Below are 16,701 nucleotides of genomic sequence, written 5' to 3'. Positions count from 1 at the left end.
TATTTGTATTGTCTTGCCTTTTTTGTGTTTGTTTGTTTTCCAAGAACTCACTCTGTAGCCCTGTGCAGCCCTAGCTACCTGGAACTCACTCTGTATACCTGGCCTGGAACTTAAGAGATCTGCCTGCCTCTGCCTCTTGGGTGCTGGGATTAAAGGCATGCGCCACCACTAGTTGGATTTTGTTTTTCAATGATTTATTTTGTTTTTACTCTGTGCATCAATGCTTTGCTTGTATGTATGTCTGTGTCAGGGTGTCCAATCCCCTGGAACTGGAGTTACAAATACAGACAGTTGGGGCTGGAGAGATGGCTCAGTGGTTTAGAGCACTGGCTGTTCTTCCAGAGGTCCTGAGTTCAATACCCAGCAACCACATGGTGGCTCACAACCATCTGCAATGAGATCTGGTGCCCTCTTCTGGTATGCAGGCAGAACACTGTATACATAATAAATAAATCTTTTTTTTTTTTTTTTTTTTTTTTTTAATACAGACAGTTGTGAGCTGCCATATGAGTGCTGAGACTTAAACCTGGGTCCTCTGGAAGTAGCCACTGTTCTTAACTGCTGAGCCATCACTCCAGCCCCCCGACTTTTTTATTTTATTTTTAATTATTTTTCTTTTAATTTATGTGCATTGGTGTTTTACTTGCATGTATGTCTGTATGAGGGTGTCTAATCCCCTGGAATTGGAGTTACAGTTGTGAGCTGCCATGTGAGTGCTGGGAATTGAACCTGGGTCCCCTGGAAGAGCAGCCAGTGCTGAGCCATCTTCTCCAGCCCCCTTACCACCTGTTCTAGGGGATGCCTTCTTTTGGCCTCAATGGGCACTAGATACACATGGTGCACAGACACACATACAGGCAAAATATCCATATGGATAAAATAATAATCAAAAAATTTAAAGGTAAAACTTACAAGCTAGGTGTGGTGGCACAGGCCTTTGATCCCAGGATACAGGAGGCAGAGGCAGGAGAATCTCAGAGTCCAGCCAGGACTACATAGTAAGCACCTGTCCTTAAAAAAAATTTTTTTTTACAATTATAAATAGGTGGTGTATGCTTTAATTTCTAGAGAAAGTGGGAGTAGCATCACAGAATAACTGTAGTAAAAAGGCAGGTTGGAAAGCTGGCTAGTTAGTTTAAGAGCATGTACTTCTCTTGTAGAAGTTCGGTTCCTAGCACCTACATGGTGACTTGCAAGCCACTGTAACTCTGTCCAAGCCACTGTCCCAAGCGATCAGACGCCTTCTTCATGCTTCTGCTGGCACCCAGCACACTTGGAAGTGCACATCATACATGTAAGTAAAACACATACAGAAAATAAATCTCTTCTTGTTCTTTTCAAGACGAGGTTTCCCTGTGTAGCCCTGGCTGTCCTGGAATTCACTCCATAGACCAGGTTGGCCTCGAACTCAGAGATCCACCTGCTTATGCCTCCTGAATGCTGGGATTAAAGGCACCGCTGCCCGGCTCCAGCTAATAAATCTTAGAGACAGAGACAGAGACAGAGAGACAGACAGAGAGCAGACAGAGAGACAGAGAAAGACAGAGACAGAGGAGAGAGGGGGGAGGGGAAGAGGGAGGGGGCTCAGCAGTTAAGAGCACTGACTGCTCTTGCAGAGGACCCGGGTTCAATTCCCAGCACCCGCATGGCAGCTCACAACTGTCTGTAACTCCAGTTCTGGGGGAATCTGACACCTTCACACCAATGCACACAAAATAAATATTAAAAAAAAAAAAAAAAAAAAGGTAGGTAGACTCCAGGACCGCAGGGTCCTGCCGTTCACAGGTTGGCTGTAGTCCTGGGAACCCACCCGAAGGGGGTCTCTAAATAAGGACACCGCCTACCTGGGTGCCAACACTGCCTGCCGCCAGAAAACCCTACACAAATTCCGCGCCCTGATGGCACCTTGCTTGAGCCAGTCGGACTACAGCTCCCAGGAGGCCTCGGGTAGAACTACCGGTCCCATCAAGCGCTGCTGCACGTCTATCACCGAAGGGGCGGAGTTAGGCATACGTTCAGAAGACTGGGTGGGGCCTGCGCGTTGGGGGTGGGGCGAGGTAAATGGGCGTGGTCCCAGTGAAGCGCGGGAAGTCTCGATTTTCCCGGCGGTAGTGGCTGGGTAACTATGACTCTGGAGCAGGAGCTTCGCCGTGAGTACTTTGGGGCGTGCGTGTCGGGAGCGCAGGGCGCGGATCGGTTCTCGGGTCAGCCCTGATTCTCCCTTCCTCCCGGCAGAGCTGAGCAAAGCCAAAGCCAGGGCCCAGAGGAATGGGCAGCTGCGCGAGGAGGCGGTCTACTGCCACCAGCTGGGGGAGCTGCTGGCTGGCCACGGTGAGCCGGAGCGGTGAGGGCGGACTGGCGGCTGGGGACGGGTTGGGTGCTGTCGCACCTTGGGCACTCCATTCCCCTCTTCCGGCAGGCCGCTTCACGGAAGCTTTGGAGGAGCACCAGCAGGAGCTACATCTGCTTGAGAGCGTCCAGGACACCCTGGGCTGCGCAGTGGCCCACCGCAAGATCGGAGAACGGCTGGCCGAGATGGAGAATTACTCGGCGGCTCTGAAGGTACAGGGCCTGCACGTCTGGGCTCTCCTTGTTGCGGAGAGAGGGTCAGTGTGCAAATAAGAATCCCACAATAGCTGACATGGCAGTCAGCCACACCCTTATGCCTGCTCCGGGTGCTTTGCCTGGTGGCTCTTGGTAGGGGATTGGGGGCATGGATGTGACAACCGGAACTACTAGGGAACTATGGCTTTTGCTCTGTGGAAAGAGGGAGACTCAGGCCCCACTGCTGTTGGGAGCAACACTTCAGGCAGCCCTTAGTGGTCTGGCCTGACAGCCCTGGCTGGCTACAGGCAGAGCAGCTATCACCATAGACAGTCCTTGGCACAGAAAAGATACCACGATATGTGTGTGCATCGGCAACTCTGTCGAAATCTGGGAAACAGAAGGTTCTCTTGTACAAGGGTAGCTTCCCCTGGGGTCAGACCTCTGGGTTTGCTAGAAGTGGGATCATTTCAAAAGCTGCTTTCGCCCACCCTAGCACCAGCATCTCTATCTGGATCTGGCTGGTTCCCTTTCCAACCACACGGAGCTGCAGAGAGCCTGGGCCACCATTGGCCGCACCCATCTAGATGTGTATGATCACTGCCAGTCAAGAGATGCCTTACTGCAGGCCCAGGCTGCCTTTGAGAAGAGCTTAGCTATTGTGGATGAGAAACTAGAGGGTAGGTGCCCTTTCCCCGGACTCTTCCCATATCCTGCTTCCTGGGCCCTCCCAAGGTCTGTGTTGATTACCAACTTGAACTCATCAGGGATCTGTTATTTCCGTGTAGTATACTGTCTGCAGCAGACTATTGGTTCCCTCAGTACAAGCTGGGGGAAAGAATGGGGATACCTGAGAACCCCCTATCCAGAGGAGGCAGCTGAGTTTCCAGAGCTGTTCTCTTCCAGGGATACTGACCCAGCGTGAACTGAGCGAGATGAGGACTCGGCTCTACCTCAACCTGGGCCTCACCTTTGAAAGTCTGCAGCAGACAGCCCTGTGCAACGACTACTTCAAGAAGAGCATCTTCCTTGCTGAGTGAGGCACCATCCCCGTCCCAAGAGGGAACAAGTGGTCCCCTGGGATCCTTCCAAGAGGACAGCTTGTCTAAGTTGTTCCTGTCCCATTCACATCTATGCTGCAGGCTGAGGGAAGCAGGTTTAGGCCTGAAACCACAGCATAGTCAGGCTGTGGCCTAGGTGGTGTTAATAGCCATAACTAGCTGAGCATCAGTAGCATCCTAGGTATTTGTGTCCACTGTTCCAAAGCTGAGCTCCTGTCACCCCATCCTCCACAGGCAGAACCATCTCTATGAAGATCTGTTCCGGGCCCGATACAACCTGGGTGCCATCCACTGGCGTGGAGGGCAGCATTCTCAGGCCATGCGCTGCCTGGAGGGAGCCCGGGAGTGTGCGCGTGCTATGAAGATGAGGTTCATGGAGAGTGAATGCTGCATGGTGGTGTCCCAGGTATCTCCCCTGTTTTCACCTGCTTCGGCTTGGGCCTGAGGGAGTCTATGGGTCTCACTTTTTTTTCTCTTCCCAGGTTCTCCAAGATCTGGGGGACTTCCTGGCTGCCAAACGATCCCTGAAGAAGGCCTATAGGTTGGGCTCCCAGAAGCCTGTCCAGAGAGCGGCTGTCTGTCAGAGTCTCAAGTATGGTGAGGCTGCATGGAGGCCTGGAACTGAGCCCCAGGGGTGGGAAAAGGGCTCTGTTCTCCCAGCAGATGTTCTTGGGGAAAGTGGCTACTTGAACATGGGCCTCTAGACTTCTGCCAATTGAAGACCCTTGCTTTTGTCCAAGCCTACTGCACAGCGTGTCTTGGGCACTAGAAGGTGTGTGGGAAGCTGACTGTGGCTTTGTCACAAAGCAACATTAGCAAATGGGCACAGAGATGGCATGCTGTAGCCCAGAAACTGGCAGTGGTGGCCAGTATGTTCAGATCTTCAAACCAAGCACTGCTCTAGGCTGTTAAGCGTACTTGCTCTTCTAACCTTCACAAGTCCCAAGTGGTCAGTCAGTTCCCCCACTCCCCAATAGTCACATGGAGGCACTTGCCCCGGCTCCCAGGCTCCCTGCCTAAGGGAGTATGGCTGTTGGGTGGTAGGCTGTGGTTGGGGCCCTGTGCTGTGTTACCCCCTCACACAAGACTTTTTCCATCAGTATTGGCCGTGATCCAGCTGCAGCAGCAGCTGGAAGAGGCCGAGGGCAGGGATCCTCAACGTGCCATGGCTATCTGTGAACAACTGGGGGACCTTTTCTCCAAGGCGGGTGACTTTCCAAAGGCATTAGAGGCTTACCAGAAGCAGGTGAGCGCCACGCCCCCTCATGGGATGGGAGGGAAGTGCCAACAATATATATAACATGGTTCTGAGCCTTACTGTGACTGCTGGCCTCCTAGTTGCACTTTGCTGAGCTGCTGAAGAGGCCAGATGTCGAGCTGGCTGTCATCCATGTATCCCTGGCCACCACACTGGGAGACATGAAGGATCACCGCAAGGCAGTGCACCACTATGAAGAGGAGCTGAGGCTACGCAAGGGCAACGCCCTGGAGGTGACATGCCCTTGTCCCCGGGTGTATTTCTGTGGCTCTGCCTTGAGCCCACCATTCTCCAGTGGTGGGTGTGAGCGGATGCTTCCCTTGGAAAGGCTGTTCCTTCCAAGGACTGTCATGGGCTGCCCGTTGGAGCCAGGACAGGAACAAAGCACGTCTTCCAGTTTCGTGTGACCAGCGAAGGGGAGCCAGCTTAGGGCTGGCCAGCTGCGTAGGCCAGGCAGCCACCAACCTTGCCTTTCTTTCTCTGCTCCAGGAAGCTAAGACTTGGTTCAATATTGCACTGTCACGTGAGGAAGCTGGGGACACATATGAACTGCTAGCACCATGCTTCCAGAAGGCTTTTAGCTGTGCCCAGCAGGCCCAGCGGTTCCAGCTGCAGGTATAAGGGCCCACCCCACCACCACTGGATCCCAAAATAAGTCCAGCTTTTTTTCTCTTTTTCTGGCTTTTGAACGTAGGACCTTGCTGGTGATCTGTATATCCCCAGCTCTTTTTGTATTTTCATTTCGAGACGGTCTCACAAAGATGCTCAAGCTGGCCTTGAACTTAGAATCCTCCTGCCTCAAGCCTGTCTTTCCTTGCATTCATTGCTCTCTGTGGTCCTGCTTGTTCCTGAACTGAACATCTCTGCTCCTCAGAGGCAGATCTTACAGCACCTTTATACCGTGCAACTAAAGCTGCAGCCCCAAGAAGCCCCTGGCACCGAAATTAAACTGCAGGAATTGAGTATGGCAAAAGGTGCAGAGGAAGAGGAGGAGGAAGAAGAAGAGGAAGAGGAGGAGGAAGAAGAAGCCAGTGAGGCCCTGGAGACCAGCGAACTGGAGCTCTCAGAGAGCGGTGAGGGCCAGATGCTGCCCCGTGTGCTACACTTGCCTTTTCTGCCAGCTGTGCTCTGAGATGCTGACTGGGATGGACTGGTGTGTACTGGAGATGTGCCTCCATGGAGCCTGCCCAAGTGAGGGAGGCCAATCAGTTCATCTGTGGGAGTGAATGGAGGAGGCTGGCAGCTTCTATGGAACATGGGACACAGTAGTCAGAAGCTCTCTGAGGAAATTACTGCTCAGAGGCAGAGTGGGCATCAGGACAGGAAAGGCTGTTTGGGGTCAAAGCCTAGGAAGATGGTCCTAGGAGAAGCCCGTGTCAGGGGCTGTGAGATGGTGTGTCATGGATGGCCTTATGGGTGGTAGACCGTGCTTGGTGCGCCGTGCTGTGCTCCCTCATGAGACTTTCCAGCAGTGTTGGCAATGATCCAGCCGCTGCCTCCTGTTCCTGGAGCTCTAGGCCTGTGTGTCGAGGGGTCTGGTGGTACAGTGCTAGGAAGGAGAGTGTCTTGGCTATATGGGACAAAGCAGGAAGGAGGCCATGGAGCTGAGGGCTGATCCACAAACCAGCCGAGTGGTTTGTAGATTTGATTTGTAGGGAAGCCTGACTTCAGGTGTGAACTTACAGGTCCAGCGCCTCAGTACTTGGGTATTTGAGACATGTCTTAAAGAGGATGAGTCAGGTTGAAGATTGGTACATGTAAAGTACTTCAACTTTAGGGAGTGTTATTCAGCTGGTAGCCACAACCACAAGAGTGAGCAGAGAAGAGTTAGAAAAAGGGCCAGAGGATGCCAGGAGGGATGCTTAGCGAGGTGCATCTGGTAAGAATGGCTAGAAACGGGGAAGCCAAGAGGCCAGTAACACACAAGGCAGCAGGCCGAAGCAGGTGACTTACCCTGCCCGACAAGGGTGCTTCCTCAGAGAGAAAGTCTATAATGGAGACTCATCTGCAGGGCAGGTCTGGTTTCAGACCCGCACATAATAGACAGGAGTTGAGTGAACGGTCGCTCTGATGATGGGGCAGAACGGTAACGCCCTTTCTTCAGCCCCTGTGTGTGGTGTAGTGAGATAGACGTGGGCTGGGGCGGCGGTGGTGCACGCCTTTAATCCCAGCACTCGGGAGGCAGAGGCGGGTGGGTCTCTGTGAGTTCGAGGCCAGCCAGGGGCTACCCAGGGTAGCACTGTCTCGAAAAACCATAAAGTCAATAAACAAACAAATAATGCATGAGCGGGCTGTTGGTGGAGTTGGGCTGGGAGTCCGCTTTGCTTTACCTGGCTTCAGAGCTCACAGACCCCAGAGATCTGCCTTCCAGCTTCTGGCTGCTCTCTCTGCCCTAGAGGTCAGGGGAGATAGTGTGCTCTAGGCTAAGGGTCGGCGGACTTGCTCTTCCAGAGGACGATGCTGACAGGGAGGAAGACGAGGAGCTTCGGGGCTGCCTGGGCCGGCGGAAGGTAAACAAGGTGAGGACGACGTGCCCTACCCTCCCTGTTGTCTGGCAGGCACCGTACCCAGCAGCGCTCCCGCCCCTCACGCTTCTGTCCCTCTTACAGTGGAACCGGCGTAACGACATGGGAGAGACCCTGCTGCACCGAGCCTGCATCGAAGGCCAACTGCGCCGCGTCCAGGACCTTGTGAGGCAGGTGAGTCAAAATCACTAGAGAGACCGTTGAGCCCTGGCTTCCTCAGGGAGCTGTGGGCCCAGGCAATATCTCCTTTATTGCTTGGTTTTAAGAGAGACAAGATGCCAAGTACCCATGTAGCATCCCTGCTGTGCGTGAGTGAGCTGGTCAAGCCAGGATAGGAATGGCTGACAGGCTGAGACCTCTGGCATCCTCCCTCCTGTCCCAAGGCCTGTAGTCAGGCATTATCTGTACCAAGGCACGGGATGGCACACGGCCTAGGAGTCTACTACGATAGTGAGGCCAGTGAGGCACTGGGAGGGGCAGGCACATCCTCCCCTTTTTCTTTGGTAATACCTAAAGAGGGAAAGCGAGAGGTATGCAAAGGAGTAGACCTTTGAGGCCCACTCTGGGTTCTGGGACAGGTCCCAACCATGAAGCCATCTCTGCTGGGACCAGGGCCAGGACCCACCTTTCCTTGATCCTAGGGCCATCCTCTGAATCCCCGAGACTACTGCGGCTGGACACCTCTACATGAAGCATGCAACTATGGCCATCTTGGTAAGCAGGGTCAGGCCAAGCACACGGCGGACACGTGCGTCCGCAGGTAAGTGGGAATGGTACTGGGAACTGAGTCCACGTGTTCTTGGCCCCCAGAGATCGTCCGCTTCCTTCTGGACCACGGAGCAGCAGTGGATGACCCAGGTGGCCAGGGGTGTGATGGCATCACCCCGCTGCATGATGCCCTCACCTGTGGCCACTTTGAGGTAGCTGAACTACTCATTGAGCGAGGGGCATCCGTAACTCTCCGTACCAGGAAGGTGAGCCAGGGCATGGGCAGGGGGAGCAGGGACTGTAATGGAGTCTTGTTACCTTGCTCAACTGAGTACCACGTAGGGCCTCAGCCCCCTGGAGACACTGCAGCAGTGGGTGAAGCTGTACTTCAGGGACCTTGACCTTGAGACAAGACAGAAGGCGGCCTCCATGGAGAGGAGGCTCCAGATGGCCTCCTCAGGCCAAGGTAAGCAGGGCCTCCTCTGTCTCTCCTTGTCTCTAGCCCTAGAGGTGGGGTCCTGTCTCATGATCTTTTCTCTCTTCTTCAGCCCTCCATGGCTCCCCTGGACTCCAGACCATTCCACGTAACCATCTCTTTGACCCTGAGACCTCTCCCCGCTCAAGCCCCTGTCCAGAACCCTCCCGGGGTACCCCTAGACCTCCAGAGGCCTCTCCAGGCCCTGCTGAGGACTTTCTGGAAGAAGCTGTGTCTGCCGGGTCCAGACCTCGAAGGAATAGGCACAGGCCAACCAGTAGCAGTAGCAGCTCAGAGGACGAGGACAGCATGGGTCCCTGCAGGCCATCTCAGAAAAGACCGAGACATTCTACCAGAGCACAGCAGGATGAAGCCCAGACAGCTGACCCGTCGTCCAAAAGCAGAGAGACAGCCACATCAAGTGCTTGCCGGGCTGCCTACCAAGCAGCCATCCGAGGAGTGGGTAGTGCCCAGAGCCGTCGATTGGTACCTAGCCTGCCTCGGAGCTCAGATGAAGTCCCTGTCCCCAAGGCAGCGCTCATTCCCGAGGAGGAATACCTGGCTGGGGAATGGCTGGAGTTAGATACACCTATGACCCACAGCAACAGGCCCAGTACCTCAGGGTCAGACCACGAGCGATGCCCTGTCAGACGCCGGAATCGTGGCAAGCAGAGTCGCCTGACGTGTCTTGATGGTTGGGGTGCACAGACTAAAGCGGGAGATGGCAGCTTGGCTGCAGAGTCTCCTCCAGAGAACCTCAGCATGCCTAGGACCTTGGGATCCAACAGGGAAAATTGTGCAGCAGGCCAACCTTTGGTGGGTGCCTAAGCATTGTCTTTCCAGCTTGAGACAGGTCGGGGTAGAAAAACTGTTTTCTGACCATCCCCTCCCCTCTGTCCTTACCTGCTAGCTTCTGGTCCAGCCTCCTCCCATCCGGGTTCGAGTTCAAATTCAGGATAACCTTTTCCTCATCCCTGTCCCACACAGGTAAGGCATCTGCCCTCTCCTATTCCCAGACTCTTCTGTCTGCCATGCAGCTCTGCCTGGGCTCTCAGCAGTAGGGTGGGTACACAGCACCCTTGTGTGTGTATCAGGAGGGGAGGTGTGAGAGAGACTCCTGAGTTGGCACCCTGCTCCTTTGCGCCCCGGGGATCCTCAGCACAGCCTAGGAAGGTTCTGTGGGCCTTAGAAATGGCCAGAAGAGCAGGTAGTCTGCTGGGCTGCCCAGATAAGAGGCTAGTTACCCGGAGGAGGGATGGAAGTGCCAGGTGAATGAGCTGGAGGTCCTAGGCCCCAGAGGAGGGACCCCAGGGCCTCTGAGCTCAGCATGTCATTCTTCTCTGTAGCAGTGATGTCCACTCTGTGGCTTGGCTAGCAGAGCAAGCTGCCCAGCGCTACTACCAAACCTGTGGGCTACTTCCAAGGCTCACCCTACGGAAGGATGGAGCACTGCTGGCTCCACAGGACCCCATCCCCGATGTGCTGCAGAGCAACGATGAGGTGATGACGGCTACAGCAGGGCCAGGGCCGTGGGCACAGGCTACCCCTGTTCCTGGCTTCTCCAGGGCCGCTCACCAGATACACATCCTAGGTGCTGGCTGAAGTCACTTCGTGGGACCTTCCCCCGCTAACTGACCGCTACCGCAGAGCCTGCCAGAGCCTGGGGCAAGGTGAGCAAGCCCTGCCTCGGATTTGGAGGCCTGGGCAAGTAGTCTCTCCATCTACCCTGCACATACCCATGTCTGGAGAAACTCAACTCTCCTCCAAGCATTATACCTGTTGTTACACGCGCGCATGTGGGGGACGGGTAGGAGGAGCAGACAGTTCTAAGACCGTGGGCTCTTGGAATGAGAATTCCTGAAGCCACCTAAGTCACAGGTAAAGCCTAGGGAGGGGCTGGAGGTCACCAGGAAGCTTGTTTCCAAGACTGGAAGGTGTGAGTATGGCTGAGGGAGATCATAGCCCCCCCAGATTTATGTGCAGGCTCCTTGCACTAAATCCAAGGCTTGTAGGAATGGGCTCAGTCCTCAGTATTACCTCCGGGGCCACTGGCTTTGCCTGCAGGGTTCGAGGGCAGGTTCAAGCCCTGCCCCTGGCGACCCTGTTCTCTCTCTTCTCAGGGGAGCACCAGCAAGTACTGCAGGCCATGGAGCACCAGAGTTCAAGCCCTTCCTTTAGTGCCTGTTCCCTGGCCTTGTGCCAAGCCCAGCTCACACCCCTGCTGCGGGCCCTCAAGTTACACACAGCGCTCCGGGAGCTGCACCTTGCTGGGAACCGACTGGGCGATGGGTGTGCTCCTGAGCTGCTGGCTACCCTGGGCACCATGCCTAACCTGGTCCTCCTTGATCTCTCTTCCAATCACTTGGGCCAGGAAGGTCTGCGCCAGCTTGTTGAAGGCTCCTCGGGCCAAGCTGCTTTACAGGTAAAGACGCAGGGTACAGAGGGCCCATCAACTGCAAGGCATTGGTATTCGCATTGAGCCACTCATAGGTGATACGGTGCGGCTGGGAGAGCTAGGCAGTCCTTGACCCCTGAGTGGGACTTATATAGGTACCAGACTCTGTGGGGAGGTGGGCCCACGGGTATCTGGGAACTCGGTGTCCAACCCATATCTTCTGTAGAACTTGGAGGAACTGGACCTAAGCATGAATCCACTAGGAGATGGCTGTGGCCAGGCCCTGGCCTCCCTTCTGCGGGCCTGCCCCATGCTCAGCACCCTGCGCCTACAAGCCTGTGGCTTCAGCTCCAGCTTCTTCCAGAGCCACCAGGCTGCTCTGGGTAGCGCCTTCCAAGGTAAGATGAGCAGTTAAGTGTAGTCCCTGAGCCCAGTGTTGACAGCATTAGGACCTTGAGCAGAGGGGCCCCAGGATACAAGGACCTGGCTTCTGAGGGAAGGACCAGTTAGTTCCTCTTGGCACCCAGGTATACATGTGGGTTTAGCTGGGGCTCCAGCAGAAATTGGTTCTTTTTTTTTTTTTTTCCTGGAGCTGAGGACCGAACCCAGGGCCTTGCGCTTGCTAGGCAAGTGCTCTACCACTGAGCTAAATCCCCAACCCCAGAAATTGGTTCTTAACCAGCTTTGGCCGTTCTCAGGACTCATCCCAGTCCCCACACACCACACATAGAGTCTCAGAGAGGCCATGTCTGCCCTCAAAGTCCCTTTACACCTGTGGCTTAAGCTTTCTACTTTCCTGAGGCAATTTCCTCATGAGCCCCCTGATTCAGTGACATTGCCCCAGTCCAGAGGGCTGGGAACTGGGGCCACCCAGAAGAGGGAGGGGCCTGGGATTAGGTGGCCATGGTCAGAGCACTGTCCTGACCTCCATTCACAGATGTCCTGGCCCAGAGCTTCATCCCCCGCAGCCAGACATGGGAAATGGGGGAAACTGGGTTCAGGAGACTGGACACAAACCTTTGCTTCTCAATCTCCCCACACAAAATTCAGGGGTAACGGTTTCTTTAAAGGGCTCACGGGGCTCCTGGGGTCAGAACTCTAGGGTAGGGACAGGGCAGCGGGCAGCTGCATGGCTTGACGAATGTTCTTGCACTGTGCAGACGCTGAACACCTGAAGGCCTTGTCCTTGTCTTACAATGCGCTCGGCGCTCCCGCCCTGGCCAGGGTGCTGCAGAGCTTACCGGCCCGTGCCCTCCTGCGTCTGGAACTTAGCTCCGTGGCAGCCAGCAAGAGCGACTCGAGTCTTGTGGAGCCTGTTGTCAGATACTTGACCAAGGTATGAGGTACGGAGGGGACTGCCAGACCAGACCACAATGTTCTGTGCATTATAGGCCCCAAACCCCAGGCCCTACAGCTCAAACCATGCAGTGGTGTGCAGTCTGCGGAAAGGTCTAGAGGGTTGGGAGGAAACACCCATAGACTCCTGGGAGCAGGCTGTTGTTCTTTCAGACAAGTTCCAAGGGACACACCAGGCCCCTGTGATCCTTTTTTTTTTTTTTTTTTTTTTAATTATTTTAACTTTATTTGCATTGGTGTGAAGGTGTCAGATTCCCAGGAACTGGAGTTACAGTTATGAGCTGCCATGTGGGTGCCGGGAATTGAACTCAGGACCTCTGGAAGAGCAGCCAGTGCTCTTAACCGCTGAGCCATCTCTCCAGCCCACCCCTGTGATCTTTACAAAGCATCTATAACCCATAGCCTAGAAGAGAGGTGTTCCCTTTCCATCTCCAAACAGCCTTCTTGGGTGTGGGTCTCTGCCGGGAGGAAGGCAGGTCGGTGCCCACTAGGCATGGCCTTCTGCTCTGTGCTTATGTCCAGGAAGGCTGTGCTCTGACCCACCTAACCCTGTCTGCAAACTACCTGAGTGACAAGGCCGTGAGAGACCTGAGCAGGTAACATACCACCCCTCAGCCACTGACAGTCCTGTGAGGGAGCCTGATGGGAAAAACCCAGGGCCAGGGGAGGCGGGTCAGGTAGTGTCTCCAGGGATGGCTCTGGCAGGCATATGAACCCTCCTAAGTCTCTGTCGTTCGAGAACTTTTCTCTCTGGTCTACCCTTTGTTTTCCTTGGTAAAATGTCCCTTCCCCCTCCTCCCATCATGCCCCTAGAGCCTCGGCTCTCCTTCAGGGCAGTGTCAGGAGTTGTCCAGAGCTGGCCATTGCAGCCTTGCCCCAGACAGGTGCTGTTGAGGTCGTACCTGCACAAGCTGGAGCAGATTCTGCTAGGCGTGGTGCCTGGCTCGCGGACCTGTGGGTTTGTCTGGGTCAGCCTTCCCTGGTAATAAAACTCCGGTTTTATTTCCCGGAAGCTCATCCCTTCGCTTCCCATGTTATTCCAGATGTCTCCCGTGCTGCCCCTCACTTGTCTCTCTGGACTTGTCTGCCAACCCTGAGGTCAGCGGTGCCAGTCTGGAGGAGCTCTTATCTGCCCTCCAAGAGCGGCCCCAAGGCCTCAGCTTCCTTGGCTTGTCAGGTAAGAGCTGGAAGCCGCAGCGGCTCCTGCCATGCCTCACCTCACGCAGGACTTGCTTGCCAGGGACCTGCCAGAGGAAGAGACAGTCACTGCCACCAGCCAGGCTCTGTGAAACTGTCGTGGTGAAAGGCACCTTGTGGTGTGACGGGGGCAAGGTGAGACTACCTCTGTCCTGTTGCTCAGAATACGGCGGGAAGGAACCAGGTATGGCTCATACCTGTAACCCAGCACTAGGGAGGCTAAGGCAGACTCCCTCAAACATGTCCTGAGCTACATACTGAAGCCCTGTCTCAAAAAAACAAAAAAAAGAGAGAGAGACTCTGGAGAGATGGTCGGCAGTGAAGGACCACTCTTCCAGAGGACCCCCGTTCTCAGGCCCACATGGTAGCTCACAATCTCTGTAACTCCAGTTCCAGGGGACCTGAAGCTGCCTTCTGGCCTCTGCAGGCAGACTGATTTCACACGGCACACAGGTGTACATGCAGATAAAACACCAGTATACATACAAACAGACTTCATTTGTTTGTTTGTTTATTTATTATTTATTTACATTGATTTTTTCCAGACAGGGGTTCTCTGCAGAGCCCTGGCTATACTGGAACTCACTCTGTAGACCAGGCTGGCCTCGAACTCAGAGATTTGCCTGCCTCTGCCTGTCGAGTGCTGGGATTCAAGGCGTGCGCCACCACTGCTTGGCTAAAAAAAAAAAAAAAAAAATTAATGAAAATAAAAGCAGTCGTGGTGTACTCCTTTAATCCCAGCACTCAGGAGGCAGAGGTAGGTGGATCTCTGTGAGTTCGAGGACAGCCTGGTCTACAGAGTGAGCTCTGAGACAGCCAGTGCTGTTGCACAGAGAAAACCTGTCTTGGAAAAACAAAACAACAACAAAAAGCATTAAGGACCCGGGGCTGGAGAGATGGCTCAATGGTTAAGAACACTGGTTCATTTCCCAGCACCCACATGGCAGCTCACAACTGTCTATAACTCCAGTTCCTAGGGATCTGACACCTTTACACCAATGCACATAAAATAGTTACATAAATTACCAAAAAAAGCATTAAGGGCCTTTTCCATAGGTATATTTCTTCATTTCTTTTTAAAACTTTTGTTTGCATTTTTTTTTAAGATTTATTTATTTACCATGTATATAGTATACCTGTACACCAGAAGAAGGCACCAGATCTCATTATAGATGGTTGTGAGCCATCATGTGGATGCTGGGAATTGAACTCAGGACCTCTGGAAGAGCAGCCAGTGCTCTTAACCCCTGAGCCATCTCTCCAGCGCTTGTTTGCATTTTTAAAAAAGATTTATTTATTTATTATGTATACAGTGGTCTGCCTGCATGTATGCCTCCAGGCCAGAAGAGGGCATCGGATCTCACAGATGGTTGTGAGCCACCATGTGGTTGCTGAGAATTGAACTCAGGACCTCTGGAAGAGCAGCCAATGCTCTTAACCTCTGAGCCATCTCTCCAGTCCTGTTTGCATTTATTTTTAAAAACTTAAAAAAAAAAAAAAAAAAAAGATTTACTTACTTTGTGTAAGACACAGTGCTTTGTGCCATTAATCCCAGAATTTAGACTAGCTGACAGCTAAAGGCATGCACCACCACCGCCTGTCTCAAAACAAGTAAGAAAAAGATTTGCTTATTTTTCTTGTATTTGTGCGAGTGTTTTGCCTGTATGTGCACCATGTGCGCGTCTGGTAACCCTGGAACTGGAGTTACTGATGAATGTAATTGACCATGGGGCGCCAGGGAACCCAATGGAGACCCTCTGCAAAGGTAGCAAGCACTCTCCAGGCGGTGGTGGCGCACGCCTTTAATCCCAGCACTTGGGAGGCAGAGCCTGCCTCGATGACATGATCCTCACTGAAAAGGAACAAACTGTTCCTAGCCAGGAGGCTGCACAGACAGAAAGATAACACAGAAAAAGATGAAAGAAAAATTTACGACACAAGAGTAAATACAGCATAAAATAAATGGGAATGGGGGACTGGAGAGAGAGCTCAAAGGTTAAGAGTACTTGCTGCTTTTTTTTTTTTCTCTCGAGACAGGGCTTCTGTGTAGCTTTGCGCCTTTCCTGGAACTCACTCTGTAGACCAGGCTGGCCTCGAACTCACAGAGATTGACCTGCCTCTGCCTCCCGAATGCTGGGATTAAAGTCTTGTGCCGCCACCCCCAAGCCACATTGCTTTTTTAAAGTGCCGTCTTCCAGATACTCGGTGGCTTTTCACATGTGCGTGCATACTCTTGAAGGCCTAGGCAGTTTCACAGGTGTTCTTAAAATGAACAGGAAGATGTGAACCTCTTGATTTGCATGATTATGTAGGGTTTTCTGGGTCAGGAGAGTTGCAAACCATGGTCACTTACAGCGAGAGTTATTTCCTCATTCTTGTTGGTAGGAAGATGGATGGAATCCAGGGTGGTACAAGCTCCGCTAAGAGCTCTCTCTCTCTTTCCTCCTTCCTGGCAGGAGGGAATTACTCAAGCCCTGCGTACTGGTAGGGGAGCTTGTTTTGCTACACCAAGGCATTCTCCCCCGTACAGGTAGACTGGCCAGGCATTGCCTTGCTCAGCTGAAATCTGAGAAAACCTGAGCACAGAGGAGCCCCTGTGGTCGTCCTGTGCCTTACCCGCTGCTTCCTACACGCTGGTGTTTCTGGCACCTGTGCCCTTTCAGACAGCTCCCCGATATCCTAAGCCCGCTGAGATCTCTGGGCTAATGATCAAGTCCTGGCATTCAGTATCCTCCAGAGAGCCTCGGGCCCACAATGTACAGGTGTTCAAAGCCCTGTTGAGTACATTTTCTGTCGGGTCAAGCCAAAATGTAGGCGCTGCGGTAGATCTTGAGCACCACGCCTCCTGTGTGCGAGGCGGAAAAGCCTGCCTGCAAGTTAAACCTACCTCTCCCTGCCCTCCACCTCCCCAGGCTGCTCCATCCAGGGGCCCCTGAACTCCGACCTCTGGGACAAGATCTTCGTGCAGCTGCAGGAGCTGCGGCTGTGCAGCAGACACCTGAGCCCAAGGGACCGCGACGCCGTGTGTCACAGGCTGCCGGCCGGCGCGTGCTCACTGGACCAAGGTCCCAAGCTCTTCTTTAAATGCCTCTAACACTGTCGTTTCTCGCCCCCCCCCCAAAAAAAAAAAAAAACCTTAATAAATTAAGCTGATGTCCCCTTCGTGTGGCTGTCTGGGGAAG

At 53.6% G+C, this 16,701-nt stretch overlaps 1 protein-coding gene across 2 annotated transcripts; it reads left to right on the top strand.

Moving 5' to 3' along the window:
- The first annotated feature begins 2,063 nt into the window (after positions 1-2,063).
- Tonsl (tonsoku like, DNA repair protein) lies at positions 2,064-16,678 on the top strand. 2 transcript variants are annotated; one of them, XM_028870968.2, is made up of 26 exons: positions 2,064-2,150; positions 2,236-2,331; positions 2,420-2,562; positions 3,041-3,224; positions 3,451-3,580; positions 3,840-4,011; positions 4,088-4,202; positions 4,706-4,851; positions 4,944-5,096; positions 5,353-5,478; positions 5,738-5,936; positions 7,315-7,382; positions 7,473-7,562; positions 8,030-8,102; positions 8,199-8,362; positions 8,439-8,562; positions 8,645-9,387; positions 9,482-9,558; positions 9,921-10,071; positions 10,163-10,241; positions 10,692-10,993; positions 11,193-11,364; positions 12,127-12,302; positions 12,845-12,918; positions 13,366-13,499; positions 16,432-16,678. In XM_028870968.2, the coding sequence occupies exons 1-26, from the start codon at positions 2,126-2,128 to the stop codon at positions 16,611-16,613; spliced, it is 4,098 nt and encodes a 1,365-aa protein (XP_028726801.1). In that variant the 5' UTR covers positions 2,064-2,125; the 3' UTR covers positions 16,614-16,678. The 2 variants fall into 2 exon arrangements, with proteins under 2 accessions (XP_028726801.1, XP_028726800.1); XM_028870967.2 differs by having other exon boundaries at positions 9,918-10,071.
- Positions 16,679-16,701: the final 23 nt, after the last annotated feature.

The sequence above is a fragment of the Peromyscus leucopus genome, chromosome 20, assembly GCF_004664715.2.
Source record: "Peromyscus leucopus breed LL Stock chromosome 20, UCI_PerLeu_2.1, whole genome shotgun sequence".
Lineage (NCBI taxonomy): Eukaryota > Metazoa > Chordata > Mammalia > Rodentia > Cricetidae > Peromyscus > Peromyscus leucopus.
Note: the sequence above shows the minus strand (reverse complement) of the source record. Positions and strands in the feature narration are given on the sequence as shown.